The sequence below is a fragment of the Terrapene carolina genome, unplaced genomic scaffold, assembly GCF_002925995.2.
Source record: "Terrapene carolina triunguis isolate 2854851 unplaced genomic scaffold, T_m_triunguis-2.0 Scaffold95, whole genome shotgun sequence".
Classification (NCBI taxonomy): Eukaryota; Metazoa; Chordata; order Testudines; family Emydidae; genus Terrapene; species Terrapene triunguis.
Window position 1 is genome coordinate 3,897,208 of NW_020664446.1, and position 15,079 is coordinate 3,912,286.

Here is a 15,079-nt window from a genome sequence, read left to right on the forward strand (position 1 = left end):
TCATGTCAGAGAGAAAACCGAGAAGAGAAGGAAAAGAAGGGGGAAGGGCTCTTCATTAGCAGTTGAGACATTCCTTTTCAGTTTGATCAAGGCCTGCTTGTTTCCCTACCAGCGACCCAGCTCTCTCCCAAATATTGAGCTGCTGTTTTGTTTTTATTATTTCTACTTTGGGATGTTTTTGCCTTGACTCAGAATCTCTCCAGATCCTGAAACCAGATTTTCATTTTCTAAACCTGTTCCCTAGTGAGAATTTAGAGCACAGGTTGATTTTTTTGTTTCATGGGCCTTTTTTTCCCCTCTTTCCCAAACCTTTTTTCGTTCTCATTCCTGTCTGTGAAAGGAGGAAGGGACAGGGAGGGTTCCTTTGGCTCTGGGCTGGAATTTCATCTGAATGATTGACCCATCTTCCCACTGTATTCTTCCGTCCAAGATCTCACTATTCCAAAGCAACCGACAGAATTTTTTTTGCTGCTCAGCTGGGTTAGAAGAAAATCTTTGGGGCAGTTGAAAGAATCCAGTTAGTTGTTTCATTGTTTTTTAATCTTCCATTTGGATCTTAACTCGGATTTTTTTTTTTTTTTTAAGACTAATTCCTAGCTCCCCTCAGGGAGAAAAGGAAAGGGAAAAAAAAAATCGGAGGCAGTCTATTCTCTTGGGCTTCTGACCGGGTTGGTGGACAAAAGTCCCTTTAAAATATTGAATGTCAGTTGCAAACCGAAGACAAGAAAAATCAAATCCGGAGTTCTAAATTTAGGAGGTTTTTATAGAACTTGGACTCTGCTACTGGATTTTGTATGGATTTTTTCCCCCCAACTTTCAGTAAGTTTTGATTCACCTTCCGGAATCAAAAGAAACAAAACTGCTCCTAAGAGTTGTTAAAATTGTGGGCTTTAAACCCTGAAAGCTTCTGTGTTTTTTTTTCAACTGACACTGGCCCTTAATCAAATCATATATATACATTTGGTTAGTGTTTGAGTTTGGTAGAACTCTGCTCCGTGGGTTATTTTACTTTGAGTTTTAGGATATACTGTAGTTTTTATTTTTTATTATTATTATTTTATTTTTCAATAGCAGTTTTCCGGCAGACTTCCCACTGCAGGGGGAAAAGCCCACTCTCCAGCTGCATCTGTAGATCAAACTGAAATTGTAAGAGAGAGATTATAAATCTATCCGTAGAAATGGCTGAAAATTGGAAGAACTGTTTCGAAGAGGAACTTATCTGTCCCATTTGCCTGCATGTCTTTGTGGAACCCGTTCAACTTCCTTGTAAGCACAATTTCTGCAGGGGCTGCATAGGGGAGGCGTGGGCCAAAGAGACTGGGTTAGTGCGCTGTCCGGAATGCAATCAGGCCTACAACCAGAAACCCAACCTGGAGAAGAACTTGAAACTGACCAACATTGTGGAAAAGTTCAACTCCCTCAACCTGGAGAAGACCCCCTCGGTCTTGCACTGCGTCTTCTGCCGCAGGGGCCCCCCGCTGCCCGCCCAAAAGATCTGTCTGAGGTGCGAGGCCCCCTGCTGTCAATCTCACGTGCAGACGCACCTGCAGCAGCCCTCCACGGCCCGGGGGCACCTCCTGGTGGAGGCGGACGACGTCCGGGCCTGGAGCTGCCCCCAACACAACGCCTACCGACTGTACCACTGTGAAGCGGAGCAGGTCGCCGTGTGCCAATTCTGCTGCTACTACAGCGGGGCCCACCAGGGCCATTCGGTGTGTGACGTGGAAATCCGGCGTAACGAGATCAGGGTAAGTGGACCCCGCGGTTGTCCCTTTTTGTCTCTTTCTCTGAGACGACTGTGCTGGTTGCAGCGCGCCCGTGGCGTGCATGGTGCTGTCCAAGAGACGAGCAAAGGCAAGTAAGTCCCTGCCCCGAGGAGATTCCAGTCACAAAGAGATGGTCAAAGTCCTTAAAAATAATGTGTCATTGGAACCGACCTGGGACTGGCCAGTGGGGCAAGGCAAAGGGACTTCATAGATCTCTTCCAATTTGAGTGGGGGATGGAAGCGAATCACTTCCCCTGCGTATTTGCCTATCTGAACCTTTACCTAGCCCCCCACGGCGATTCTTTTTGATCAAGGGCTTTTACTCGGGAAGATTCCAGACTCAAGTGGGCACAGTCAAATCTGACACCCCCTCCCCAAATTCCATCTGCTTTAAAATCATTAGGGGAGGAATTTGCCACCTATTCCCCAATCTACCTCATCTTTAATCCTCTGTTGTGCCATTGAGAATCTTTTTATTTGTTTATTGAAAAGGCCCAGTGTTTATGTAGGACCTACACAAAATAACTCCTTGCACTCCTCCTCCCTGATGGTTCTGCAGCTGCCATTTGATGCAATGTCCTGTTCCTAGCTCCTCAGTGGTGCTGGGGTAGAAATGGGGAAGTAAACAAAAGCAGACATGAGAGACACAAAGTAGGTGAGGTAATATCTTTGACTGGACCAACCTACCTACTGTGTCTCATATCCTGTGGACTAGTGTGGCTACAAAAGCACTAAAGCAGACGTTAATTTCAAGCTCAGCTGGAAAGGCATCATGGGGGTGGGGGAAAGTGCGTGCCAAACAGGGGTGGGTGATAAAATCACTGGGATGGGGTATGTGTTTTCTGCTTTCAAGGGGTTATTCAGACAATGGAGTGGAGGTGGAGGAGAGGAAGCAGTGAGGCATTTGATGGGGATCTTTTGAAGTCATTTGTCACCCACTGGTGACAATAGGACTTGAAACCTTCCAACTGCTTTGCAGACTAATTAACAAAGAGGATATGGGTAACTTGGCGAGGCAGCTAATTATGGGTATGTGGTTATAACGTAAAGGATCTGAAGTGATCCCCTCCGTGGGCCATTTGTTGCAGCGAATGAACGCTGAACGAAATCATCCTGGTTTAGAACAAAACATCAGCAAAGAGAGGCCCTTTGCCCGAGGACTTGCTTCCAGAACCTTTTCTGAAGGTCCTGTTTGCTTTCCAAATAAGCGAGGGTGGAAGGGAAATCAGATGGGTTCGTAGGTTGAATTGCATTGAAATCTGGTTTCAGGCAGCTTGCTCCCAGGGGTGGCAAGCAATGCCTTGATTACAATGCATCCCTCCCTTGGTATGGCTTGTCCGGGTCAAATCAGCCTCTCCTCTCTCTTCCCACCGCCCCCGGGCTCCACCAGTCTCCCTCCTCTGATGATGTTTGAAACCCCTTGGAGGTGCGTGTTGAGGAGGAGGGGTGAGGCAGGGGTAGGAACTTGAGCAGCTGGGGGTGGTGTCACCAGTGCTTGGCCTTCTCCAAAAGCCCTGGGGAGAGGGCAGCATGGGGGCGCAGTGGGCTAATGCGCCAGCTTTTCTGCCTGTGGGCACTTAAGCTGACATTTGGCTGAACAATGAAGAGTTTGTGGTGGGGACGGGTGGGACCCGTGCCCATCCTGGGAGGAGCACAGACCACTGGGGTTTCGCGAGCTCGTGCCCAGAACTGAAATAATAGGGGGTTTTGTACGTTGAAGCTTGTTTGGCAGCGTGGCCTGGTGGAGTCCTTCCTGCCCTAATCCTGGGGTCTAGTCCCTGCCTTTAGCTGCGGAGACTGGGGACAGCTAACAAGCGCGGAGGCCATCAACCCATCCCAGCGTTGCTGTCTTCCTTGGGCTGGCTCCCGAGGCCTCTCCTCTTCTGTTCTGCTGTCTCCTGCACAACTGCTTCAGGACAGTGGGGCCCTCGCTTCCTCCCAGCGCCAGAGTGCGCGGAATAAATATTTAACAGTGAATCGAATGGTGATTGCTGTGAAATGGGGATGATTTCCTGTGTATTTTAATGCTGCCAAGATGAGTCACCGTTTAGCAATTAAAAAAAACACACACGGTAATAAATAAAAAGCGCAACATAATTACTTTCCAGTTGGATGGCCAGGCTGGGGGGGGAGGGGCGGATGCTCTGCAGAGAGGACCCAGTGTGAGCTCACACAGAAGTGGTTTTTCCCCCTCCGGGTTTTTTTGGGAAAGCCAAGGCTTGCATGGAGCTGCTAGTGGTTCCCCCCCGACACCCACCCTGAGGAAGGGCAAAGACTCAGCCAGGCTTGTGAGAAGCGTTTGTTTGCTTCTGTTAATTCATCCTCTCTGGGAAAAGTAGAAAAGATACCTTCATCCCAGAGTCGGGAGTGGCTGGCCGGGCTGGGAAACCCACGCAATGGGGTGGTCCGCTGTGCAGCGCCAAGGAATTTTCCGGGTGCGTTCCCAGCAGACTTGGATCTCATCCACGCCCACTTTTAAAATGTGTTGCTGCTCGAAGGATACCTTCTGCTGGCTCCGCATCAGCCCCTTCAGGGGGTTTCCTGGCTAAACTGCAGGGTGCAAAGCTACAGCCAGTCAAGGAATACACTTCAGCCTCACTGCAAACCTTTACTATTTAGGAAAGATGGTCCAGAGGTTAGGGAACTAGTTGAGACTCGAGACCTGGGTTTGATTCCCTGTTCTGCCACAAACTTCTTGTGTGACCTTAGGGGAGTCACTTAGCCCCTGTGTGCCTCAGTTTCTCCTCTGTCCAATGGGGATGGCGGCACTGGTCCCCCCTACAGGGCCATGCACTGAAGATTGTGAAGTGCTCTGATGTTGTAATGAGGACCGGAAACATTCCTTACATAGATTAGGCCAAATATTGAGGTTCTTAATCAACAATTCTACAAGTCATCAGCCTGAGTTTGTCTGAATAAGCGAGGCACCGTGATCCAGTGGATAAAGCCCAGAGCTGGGAGTCAGGAGATCTGGCTTCTGTTCCCAGTTATCCCATTAGCTCACTATGTGACCTACGTCTTGTGCCTCAGTTTCCCCCTTCAATAAAATAGCAAGGAACCCACCTTTTGTCAGTAGGCCTTGGGATCTGCCCATTTATATGTTTAGTGTGCATGGTGCTTTGCAGACAAATAAGAAATGGCAACTTCCTGCCCTCAGGAGCTTGGACACTAAGGGCCGGATCTGGTGGTTCTTTCTCAGGCGAATATTCCCTTTGACTCCCATGTCTGAGTGTGGTTAACCACAACACAACAAGAGATGGCGAAGAACCCCAAAGAGCTGGGCTATATAATGACATTGATAAATGGCTAATAGCACGGAGCTAGTGAGATCTGGGGCTGGGGGGAAGGTGTCTGAGAGTAACTGGTCATGTGATATTCCTCATGGATCTTTTTGGTTTTTTTTTTTCCCCATAGAATATCGGGGTTGGAAGGGACCTCAGGAGGTCATCTAGTCCAACCTCCTGCTCAAAGCAGGACCAATCCCCCAGACAGATTTTTGCCCCAGATCACTATAATGGACCCCTCAAGGATTGAGCTCACAACCCTGGGTTTAGCAGGCCAATGCTCAAACCATTGACCTATCCCTCCCCACCCCGTTCGGAGACTCCGGGCCTGATTGTCTCCTCTGTCACCTTCCTAATATTAATGTGTAGCTGGACTCTGGATCCACCTCCATGTCTGAACAAGGGCCTGGGGCTGACATCAGCACTGGAGGCCTTTCAAGGTAACCTGATCACAGCTAGCCAGGTGGCAAGTTGTGATCATTGCCTCGACAGGCCCAAGGCATGTGGCCATCGTATTAGTTTTCTTATCCGGGTCCCCTGCCACCCAGCTCTGACCCTTTGTTTGTGTCCTCCACTTGTTAGGTCTAGTCTTGGAGACTGTAAGCTCTTTGGGTGCAGGGATTGTCATTTTCAGTGTGTTTGGTCTCAGTTGCGCTAGGGCTGTACAATCTAGTTGAGACCTTCAAGTACCACCACACTATAAACAGTATGTTGAGCACGAGTCAGGCGAGATCTTTCCAGGTTGGCAGGAGTGGGGGCACAGCGACTGTATGGGAGAAGGGGCAGGTGGGTCTTGAATAAACACATGCAGAATTGCAAAGGCAGATCGTCTTGTACGTAGATTTCAACTCTTCAGGGCAAAGGATTGTCATTTTGCTCTCTGTGTGTACAGTGCCTGGCACAGGGGAGTCCCGGTCCATGATTGAAGCTCACAGACACTGTTGCAATACAGATAACCACAAACGATATGTGCTAATCTTTCGCGTGCGAATGTGTGTAATATATCGCCTCCCCCCTTGAGATGTTTTCTCCTTTATTTCCTGTTTTTGTGGCGTGGAAATAAAAACCCTCTGTTTTGTTCCTTTTCATTTTGTTTGTATCAAGGAATCAAAAAATGAGGAGTTTCTCTTCAGGCCCTGCCTTCATTGTTGAAATCTTAAAGTTCCCGGGCTGCCCTTTATCCCCGGTCATAATGGAATCTCCTTCCAACCTTGCAAAAGAACCCATCTTGGGAACAATTCTTTGTTGTTCTTTGGTTTTTATTTGTCTATTTAAAGAAAAGTTTGTCTCCGATTCTGAAGTCACCTAATGGGGATTTGAAGGAAGACAGGAAACAAAACCAGCAAAATATTTTTTCCTCCCAAACATTCTCCAAATGTTGCCATGTTCATCCTGGTCTTTACACTGGATGCAATTGACTTAGACTAGCCTGAATGGAAGCTCACTTGAGAATCTCAAAGCAGACAGTACAGAGTTAAAATACTGTTTATAACCTGTGCTTTGGTCTTTCTTTTTTCCTTTTTTTTTTTTTTTAAGGGATGCTGTGGGGTTTTAATCCTGCTATTTGTCTTGCCTTAAAGGTAGAACAGCTTGGTGTGTGTGTGTGTGTGTTTGGGGGGATTCTTCTATATTCTGAATAGCTTTAGTATTTTTTTTCAGAAGAATGGGAGTTCTATATATGAAGAGCATTGTTTTGGTGAGACCTTTTGAAAACCATGTTCAGTGCTCCCCCTTCAGGGGCTGAGGCGGTACAGCACTGTTTCCAGAGCGGTGCCGATTGGGCTATTGCACGGGGAAGATGGTTTTGGCTTTTTAGGCCTGGTCTACACTACGGGATTAATTCGGATTTAGCAGCGTTAATGGACGTGGTGGGTTGGGGAGTTGTTTGTTTTTAATCACCCAAAGAGCCGAGTTGATCTCAGCTCTGTTTTAAAATCCAGGAGGGAGGAGACCTGTAGTATTTGCCAAAAGTCTGAAATGGATTGGTGGGGGGGGAACAGTGATGAATTCTCAGCTCCTGCTGGGGGAGATTTTTTGGGAGTGAAATTTCTGTACCGAGGCAGGCCTTGTGCCAGTGCACTGCTGGGAGAATTGGCTGCAGAGCCTGACACAGATGTGACCTGTTAATCGTGCCTGTCCAGGCAAAGCAGTGGCCGGCCATACCCTCCCTGCAGATGATCTGTGAAAAATGTCCCTTGTGGCTTTTTTCCCACCCCCTTTCCTGGCTGGCCCTATCGGTTTTTCCCTGACGCACTCCAGCAAGGACAAAAAATTGTCAGTTACACAATGGGTTTCAAAGGGGGAGCTCTGCAAGCCTCTGTTTGATAGACAGCTGTGGAGCTGGGGGGATTTTTTTTTCCCCTTGAAAGGGTCCTTCTCTCCCAATGGTAAAAAATATGATTGGAACTGGAGTGCCTCTAAATACTGGGTGTCTGGCACCGGCTAGAACTGAGAACCTGTAGGCAGAGCTGAGGTGGGTTGCATTTTAAAAACAAAGCCAGGTTTTGTATCTTATAGTGCATAGGGTTTGATTTAATAGGCGTGATTGCCAGGTGATTTGTTAGCAGGTGTGTGTGTGCGGTACAGATCATCGGATGGGTAGTGTTTATACATATTTGCGTAGAGCTTGGTGTAATTGAGTACTCGTGACTGTGGTCAGTGAGGGCAGATGCTATGCAAGCATTTTCCCATAGTGCTCTGCAAACGTGCCTCACTCCAGACTCACGACTATTCCAGCACTAGGTCCCGCCCAGCTATGCCAGTGCACCTCCGCACTCGCGGGAAGTCCCTAGCTATTCTAGTCCTAGACACCCCATACATAGCTCTGCTAATGTCCTTCAATTCCCTGCCCACAGCCCTTCCGATGTTCCTCGGCCCTGACCTGCAGTGCCCCTTGTTATTCCGGTGCTGGGCTGCCAAATGGGAACCGGTTTTTGTGCCCTGGGATTCTGCCTTTATGTGCAGTGTCTTTTTAGGCCGTCATAGGTGATCTCGTCAGACCTCCCTGGCCCCATCTCCATTTTGTGTGGGCTTTGCTGCTGCCCTTGGTTTTCCTGACGGTTTAGAAGACAGGAAATTAAATGCATAAGATAGCAGGAAAGGGTGTTTCAGAGGAATCTTGGGGGCGCCTAGCCATCCCTGGTGTAAAGCCTTTGAAGTCCGGGAAGTTACCCCAAGCATGAACTTGTCTTGATCCTAGGAGTCTCTCAAAGCAAGACGGTACCTTTAGGCCATCAGTCAACTAAAACTGTCGTGAATTTCCCTATTGAATTCCTTGGCTGTGGGTTGAAATAGTTCTTTCCTCTTCCTATACCCTCCCCCTCGTCTTCCTTGCCGCATTTATACTAAGGCCTCGGAATGCGATCGCACCTAGACAGCTTGGTTGCTTGTGCCTGCTTTGCTGCAGATCCCCATCCCCAAGTGCTTTGTACAGAGCTAACTAAAAAATAAGGGCAGAGACCGGAGGAATTAAGAGGCAGAGATCGGGGAGAGGTTTATGGCCGAGACCGGATACAAGATGTGGAGCTGATGAAATGGGAAGGATGGAAGAAGGCTGCTTGGTGTGGCAGGAGCTGCAGAGGAGAAGGCCCTTGGGCCACAATTTGGGACTGCATATAGGCATATGCAGTGGAGGAGGGACAGCGTTAGGGGTAGGTGTATATAGATTACACACGCATATGAGACAGGTCCATGTGATACTGTGCATAGCATCTTTTATCGAGGCTCTCAGTGCTTTAGAACCAGTAGCGAGTTGAGGTCCTCCCTCCACCCATGGTTTAGGTATTATCCCATTTTACAGATGGGGAAACTGAGGCACAGAAAGACCGGATGATTTGCTCACCCACTGAGTCCGACAGCTTGGGGTTAGAACCTCCTTCTTCCGACTGCTCTCCCTGTGTCACAAATTCTGGCCCCAGGGCCTTCTCCTCTGCAGCTCCTACCACACCACACAGTCTGCTTTGAAGAGCTTCAAAAGCAAAGGGAGGGCAACCGTGAAACAGACAGGGAGTCAGTGCAGTGTTGGCCAGGTCTGTTCCAGTATAAACCTGCGGGTATATACAGAGCTTTTGATGGCTGCGGAAATACCCTTGTTGTAATAAACTTGGTCCAGCATCTTGTTCAGTCTGAGGCTAACCCGTGGTATTCATAGAGTGCCATTCACCAGAGAAGCTAGGCAATGGAGAACCATTCTCTTCTACATGTGCTCTGGCTGGGGGAGGAAAGGGCCGGGCGGTTGAAAAAGAGAGGAGAGAAAAGAGGCCTTGATTTGAAAGTATAATTTCTTCCCCTTCCCCCCCCCCCCTTCCTGTTGGGAACAGAGGCGTGATGGGGAAGGGAGGGGAAGTTTGACACCCTCCCTGACCAGCTGTAATCAAAGGAGCGGAGGAGTTTTGGAAAATATTAGAGAGATTTTGAAGACGCTTCCCCCTGGCCTCCCCTCCTCCTATCTCCACGAATGGATTGTTCCCAAACTTCCCAATTGCAAGGGCTGGTTTAGGCCAAAATCAGATCTCCTGGCTCATACCAGCATAAGCAAGAGCAGAATGAAGCCGCCTGTCTGGCCGCCCGAGGAGCAGGTTGTTGGATTAGTGGCAATAGGTTAGAGCAATGAGGGAAGCAAAGAACTCTCTGACCGCCTTGCAGTGCGTTGGCCTATTCCGTTGTTGTGTGTGTGTGGGGGGGGTGTATTTTGTTTTTCCTTAGCACACCTCAGTGATCCTACCAGTTTTTGCACTTGTAATCAGAGCTGAGCTGGGCCTGACAACAGCAGATCCTCCCCTGGGGCGGGGGGGGGGACGGGGGACAACAAAAGGTGGGGAAGGAGAGGAGGGACTAACATTGAAACAATGAAATAGCCGAGAGAGGGCAGCGCCGTGAGGGAGCTTTGCAGAAATGCTAGCCAGTGCGGTGTTTTATAATCCGCTTCTGTGCTGCCCTGGCCTGCAGTGATCAATGTGATCTGCGCGGAATGCTGTGAATTCAGCGGCTGCCGGCCGTCATTCTGTCAGAATTCAAATGGATGTGTACATACGGATTTATAAATCAACACTCAGGGCCGGATCCTGCTCTGGGTCGCGCATGTCGCTCCCGTGGGCTCCAGGGCAGAATCCAGTCTGTGCTTTTTATTTATCTCTGGACTGTTGACGGTCACCTTTCTGCCTTAGCCGCAGCAGTAGGCTAAGCGGGGTGGGGTTATCAGCCCCTTCTTGTTAAGAGAGATGGTGTTTAGTGGACTTGTAGCCAGGGACTCCTGAGTTAATCTTAGGCTCCTTTATTCACTTGTCGTGTGAATGTAGACAGGCCGCTTCACTTCTCTGTTCCTCGGTTTGCCCACCTATAAAATGGGGCTAACATTTATTATACCGTAAAGGGGGGTTGTGTTTGTTTGCACAGTACCGTGGACAGAAGCGTTGCAGTAAACTGGCTAGTGCGGTGTGGGTGTGTACACCACTTCCCTTTATTGCATGGAATCAGAACTGTTCAGCTGTGTGTCATAAACCCTATACTGATAAAGAAGATTCTCCTTTAGCTCACAGGGTAGGGGCCTGTGCTTTTGGAGGAAGAGAGAACTAGTCCTGAGCAGCTGTTGGAGGGCAGCATAGTTTCAGCCACGAAATCCTGGGGTTGTTATAAGTATTTTATGTCTCTCCTCCAGATCAAGCCTGTGAAAATAGTCCTTGTCCAAACCCAGTTGTTTTCAGCAAAGGAGAATCTGCAGCCCCGGGTCCAGCATTCAGTCACAACCTCAACCTCTTCCTCTTTCTTATTGGTTGTATTATGGCAGCACCAAGAGACCCCAGCCAAAACTGGGGTTCGCTTCTGCTGGGTGCTACATAGCTATATAGCAAGACGTCGCAGTCTAAATTCTTCCTGTCTCCTGGTGACGATGTACCTGAAAAAATGGGGATTTATTTTTCAGCCTGAGGTTCTTCTCTCCCCTGTCTTCCCTCCTCCCCGCCCCCACTGATGCTTTTTATTCTTTGATTTGTGCCTTTTATTTTTGGATACCTCCACAAGCGGATTTGGAAACTTCTCAGCTGCGGATGGATCCAGAGGAAGCGCTTGGCAGACACGGAAGTTCTGGCTGGGGAACGAGCGCTCGCACGCTCTCTAAAATATGAGTGAATATTGGCAGGCTGACAGATAGTATAATCTAGTGGATTCGTGGTGAGCTGGGCTCTCTCCCTCCCCCCCCCGCCTCCCCCCGGCATGTTCTCCTAGGAAGGATCCTCTTGTCTCCTCCTTGCTCCTGCTTTCAAAAACCTCAGGGTGACCTGGTTTCTGAAGCTTTGCTTCAGTGCTGGACCTTTTTAATAATAATAATAATAAAAAAGGTTATTAAATTGAACTGGCAATTTCCCTAGAAATACATGGGGGTGATATAAACCCTGCTTTGAGCCCAGTTATTGTGAGGGTTTCATATCCTGTCCCCTGGAACCTCCCTCCAGTCGGTTCTGATGTTTTGCTGGGGCGCTGCAGGTGAGTTGAAAGATTGATGCTCCACCGCAGACAGACGAGCGTTGATTGGGATTGGGGGGGGGGTTTTTTGGGCCTCTTCAAGGTTGTGCAGCAGGCATGAGATGCAGGTGTAAGCCCCCCCCTTCCTCCCCTCCCCCCTGCATCAGCACAAACGGCAGGTCGCTCAGTGGAAACTGATGTGACTGGGCGAGGATCCCTGCTTGCAGACAAAGGGATTCTCTCGCTCTTGTGTGCGCGCGCGCCTGTCTCTTTGTTCTCTTGGCCGGGCACGCCGGGCTCTGACGGCGAAAGCTCATTTGAGCTCGGCTTTCCAACAGGCTCAAAGGGGGGGAATAAATAATAAAGCCACGAGGTCTCCGTCACCGCCAGGGGGGATGAACGATGGGAGATTTGGCCCCTGTTTGGTTTAATTTCATTTGGACATCCCCGGGCAAATGACACTTTTTGCTCCAGGGTTGTTGGGTCTAGTGGGGCGCAGGGCTGGGCAGGCCAACGGACCATTCTAGCTCTGATATTGAGGGCCTGTCCAGAGCTGTTCTGGAGCTGGTGGTGTGGGACATCCTGCAGCTCACGCCTTGCTCCGATGGGAAGACCCTTGTGGATGGGGTCATAAGATTACATCCCTGCACCATGCAGGGTCCCCAGTTTTCTCTCTTCGCCCCTGCTGTGCTGTTCCCACAGGTAAGCTGCCTCCCCATGTGTGCCCTGTTAGCCTCCCTGTGTTAGCCAGCAGGAGGTGACTACCCCGCCCCAGGCCAGCGTTCCAACCCAGCAGTTGTAACAATGTGCTTGTCTCTGGCCTCCCTCCAGGGATTTCAAAGCACTCGCCATGTGTCGGGGAAGTGAGCTTAATCGTACCGCTGGGATGTAGGCTGGCATGACCCTTGTTTGACAGCTGGGGAAACTGAGGCACAGAACGGGGACGCGCCTTGCCCAAGGTCACACGGCAAGTCGTGGTCAGAGCCAGGAGTCCTGTTTTCTAACCGCTCGTCCATGTGCAGACGCCATCACCATACACGCTGCAGTGCTGAGAAGGTGGCCGAGACTGGCGCGGGCGGCTTCTGGCCCCGATTCAGCAAGCTACTTAGGCACATGCCAAGCATGTGAGAAGTCCCCATTGAAGTCAGCATGGCTACTCAGGGGCTTAAGTACCTTGCTGAATTGGGGAGGCCCCAGTGGCCCAGTTTTCCTTCCTGCCCTTGATTCACTTCAAGGTTGGCTTGTGATTCTGGTTACCTGTTAATGTAATCTCCGTGCACCAGAGTGCACCACGGACGGCTCATAATAAACACAGACTCAACAAACCAAAGCTCAACCTCCAGCTCGGTGGTAAAGCTCCCCCCAGAACAGAATGATGTTCTGCCCGAGAGGCAAGGCATGCAAAGGGGCGCGCTGGATGATGGAGGGGCTGGAGAGGAGGGTCGAAGGGGGCATCTACACTGATAAAAGACCCGCTGCACAGCCACAGCTGGCCTGCATCCGCTGCCATAGGCTCCTGAGACTTGGGCTGCCGTAGGCTCTAAAATTGCAATGTAGATGTTCCGACTCCCCTTCAAGGGGGAGGGTCTCAGAGCCCAGGCTCTGATTGGTGGAATCTCCTTCCTTGGAGGTTTTTCAGGTCAGGCTTGACAAAGCCCTGGCTGGGACAATTTAGTTGGGAATTGGTCCTGCTTTGAGCAGGGGGTTGGACTAGATGACCTCCTGAGGTCCCTTCCAACCCTGATATTCTATGATTCCAGCCCACCGCAGTTTTTAGCCCCATAGCCTGCGAGCCTGAATCGGCTGATCTGGGATCTGAGGCAGGGTGCTGTGGGTATTTTTAATCCCACTGTAGCCATATCCTAAGGGAGACTGAAGAGACCCCTAGAATAACATGTAACCTGAATGTAGCACTTCTCCGCGAAAGATCTCAAAGCACCTGAAAAAAGGGGGAATAAGGGTCAGTTTTCCCACTTTTCTGGGACTGTTAGGGGAAATGAAGGAACAGAAATTGATTTGCCCCAGGCCACAGCAGTGAGTTAGTGGCTGAGTGAGGAAGAGAACCCAGGAGTCCTGGCTCCCAGCTCCCGGGCACACCATTAGCCCTCAGCTGCCTGAGCCAGATCCTGCCAGTTGAAGGGAGCAAATGTTGACCTGTCGAAGGTCAAACCAGATTTCAGACCGGATTCTGAGGTGTGCAAATATCCAGATAACATGGAAACAGCCAAGAAAAACCTGCAAGCGGTCAGGCTCTGATTGTTAGAAACGCAGGAAGACTAAGTCCTTAGGTCAGAATAAACACCGTTGTGAGTGAAGCCAGGAGCGCCTGGTAAGGATCTGGGAGCACAAAAGGTCAAAAGAGATTTTGGAGAGAATGAGACCTCCAGAATTTCCCAGAAGAACAGGGGGCATGATGAGCAAACTCTAAATCCGGGCAAACCAAGTCTCCGAGAGCCATTGCTGCAGCTCCAGTGGAAGGGCATGCTGGAAGAGGACAGAGTTTCAGTGAAGACACTTGGACACAAGAAAATTGGCCTCCTTCTTCGATCCCTGCTTCAGAAAATGGCAGTACACCCGAATCCAGAAATTAGGCCTGAATTTGAAGCAGTGCTCTGACACGGACTCCGTCTGTGGCCACGGGCAAGTCACTTAACCTCGCTGCCTCAGTTTCCCTATCTTTACAATGGAGCTAATGTTAAGACATGGGGAGGGAGAATGAAAAGGTGTCATAGACCTTGTACTGCTGAATGCTACAGAGTCCTAATGGAGACTCTTCTGGAGCTGCAGGGGCTGTACTTTTGAATCAGGAGACCCGATTTCTATTTCTGCTGATAGCCAACTTCCTTGGGGCTGCTCTGGTTTACATGTACCCCTATGGCTGTGGGAAGCAGGAGCACAGTGTACTGTGGCCACTCTTTATGCCAGAATTGAACTAGCGCAGAGTTCTTATGCTAGTTATGTGCCAGCTGGGAAGATCCCCTGTGCAGGGTTTTTTCCCGGGCTTGTCTCCACCAGCTGTATACGCCTCTGAAGTGGAGTGGATTGTGACGGAGAATCTTTAGATATATTAATATCATCTGCAGAGGGAGGATACTGAAATCCACTGTAGCTTTATCAACCTCAGGGTAGGTTTGCAGATCCCAAGATAAACAACCAAAGTCCAAGGATGGTTCCCTCAAATACCCCAGCTTAACTCTCCAAAACTAGAAATAAATTCTTGCCACACATCACTTGAGGTAATTGACTAGGCTAGATTCAAACCCCTGAGCACCAGTCCCTGGAAATCAAAACAAGAAGATAAATGAGGCATCAGGATCTTAAGATCAATAGTGTCAAAGGCTGCTAACAAATCAGGGAAGATTAAAAACCAATGACAGACATCTGGATGCTAACAGAAAAAATATATATAATTTTAAAACAAAACAGTTACAATAATTGATTCTCATGGCAAGTACCCAAAATGTGCTTCCCAAACACAGAGGGAGACGCTGTCCCTTCCCCAAGGCGCATATGATGCAAGAAGATCCCCAGATCAATATTTACTAATCATACCTATTGAAAAGGAATGTC

General features: G+C 49.4%; 1 protein-coding gene across 1 annotated transcript in view; it reads left to right on the forward strand.

Moving 5' to 3' along the window:
- Positions 1-248: 248 nt before the first annotated feature.
- Positions 249-15,079, forward strand: part of TRIM8 (tripartite motif containing 8) — a 52,939-nt gene continuing 38,108 nt past the window's right edge. Inside the window, exon 1 of the mRNA XM_024213629.3 lies at positions 249-1,748. Coding sequence (XP_024069397.1) covers positions 1,179-1,748 — 570 coding nt within the window. The 5' untranslated portion in view covers positions 249-1,178. The remainder of the gene's footprint in view (positions 1,749-15,079) is intronic.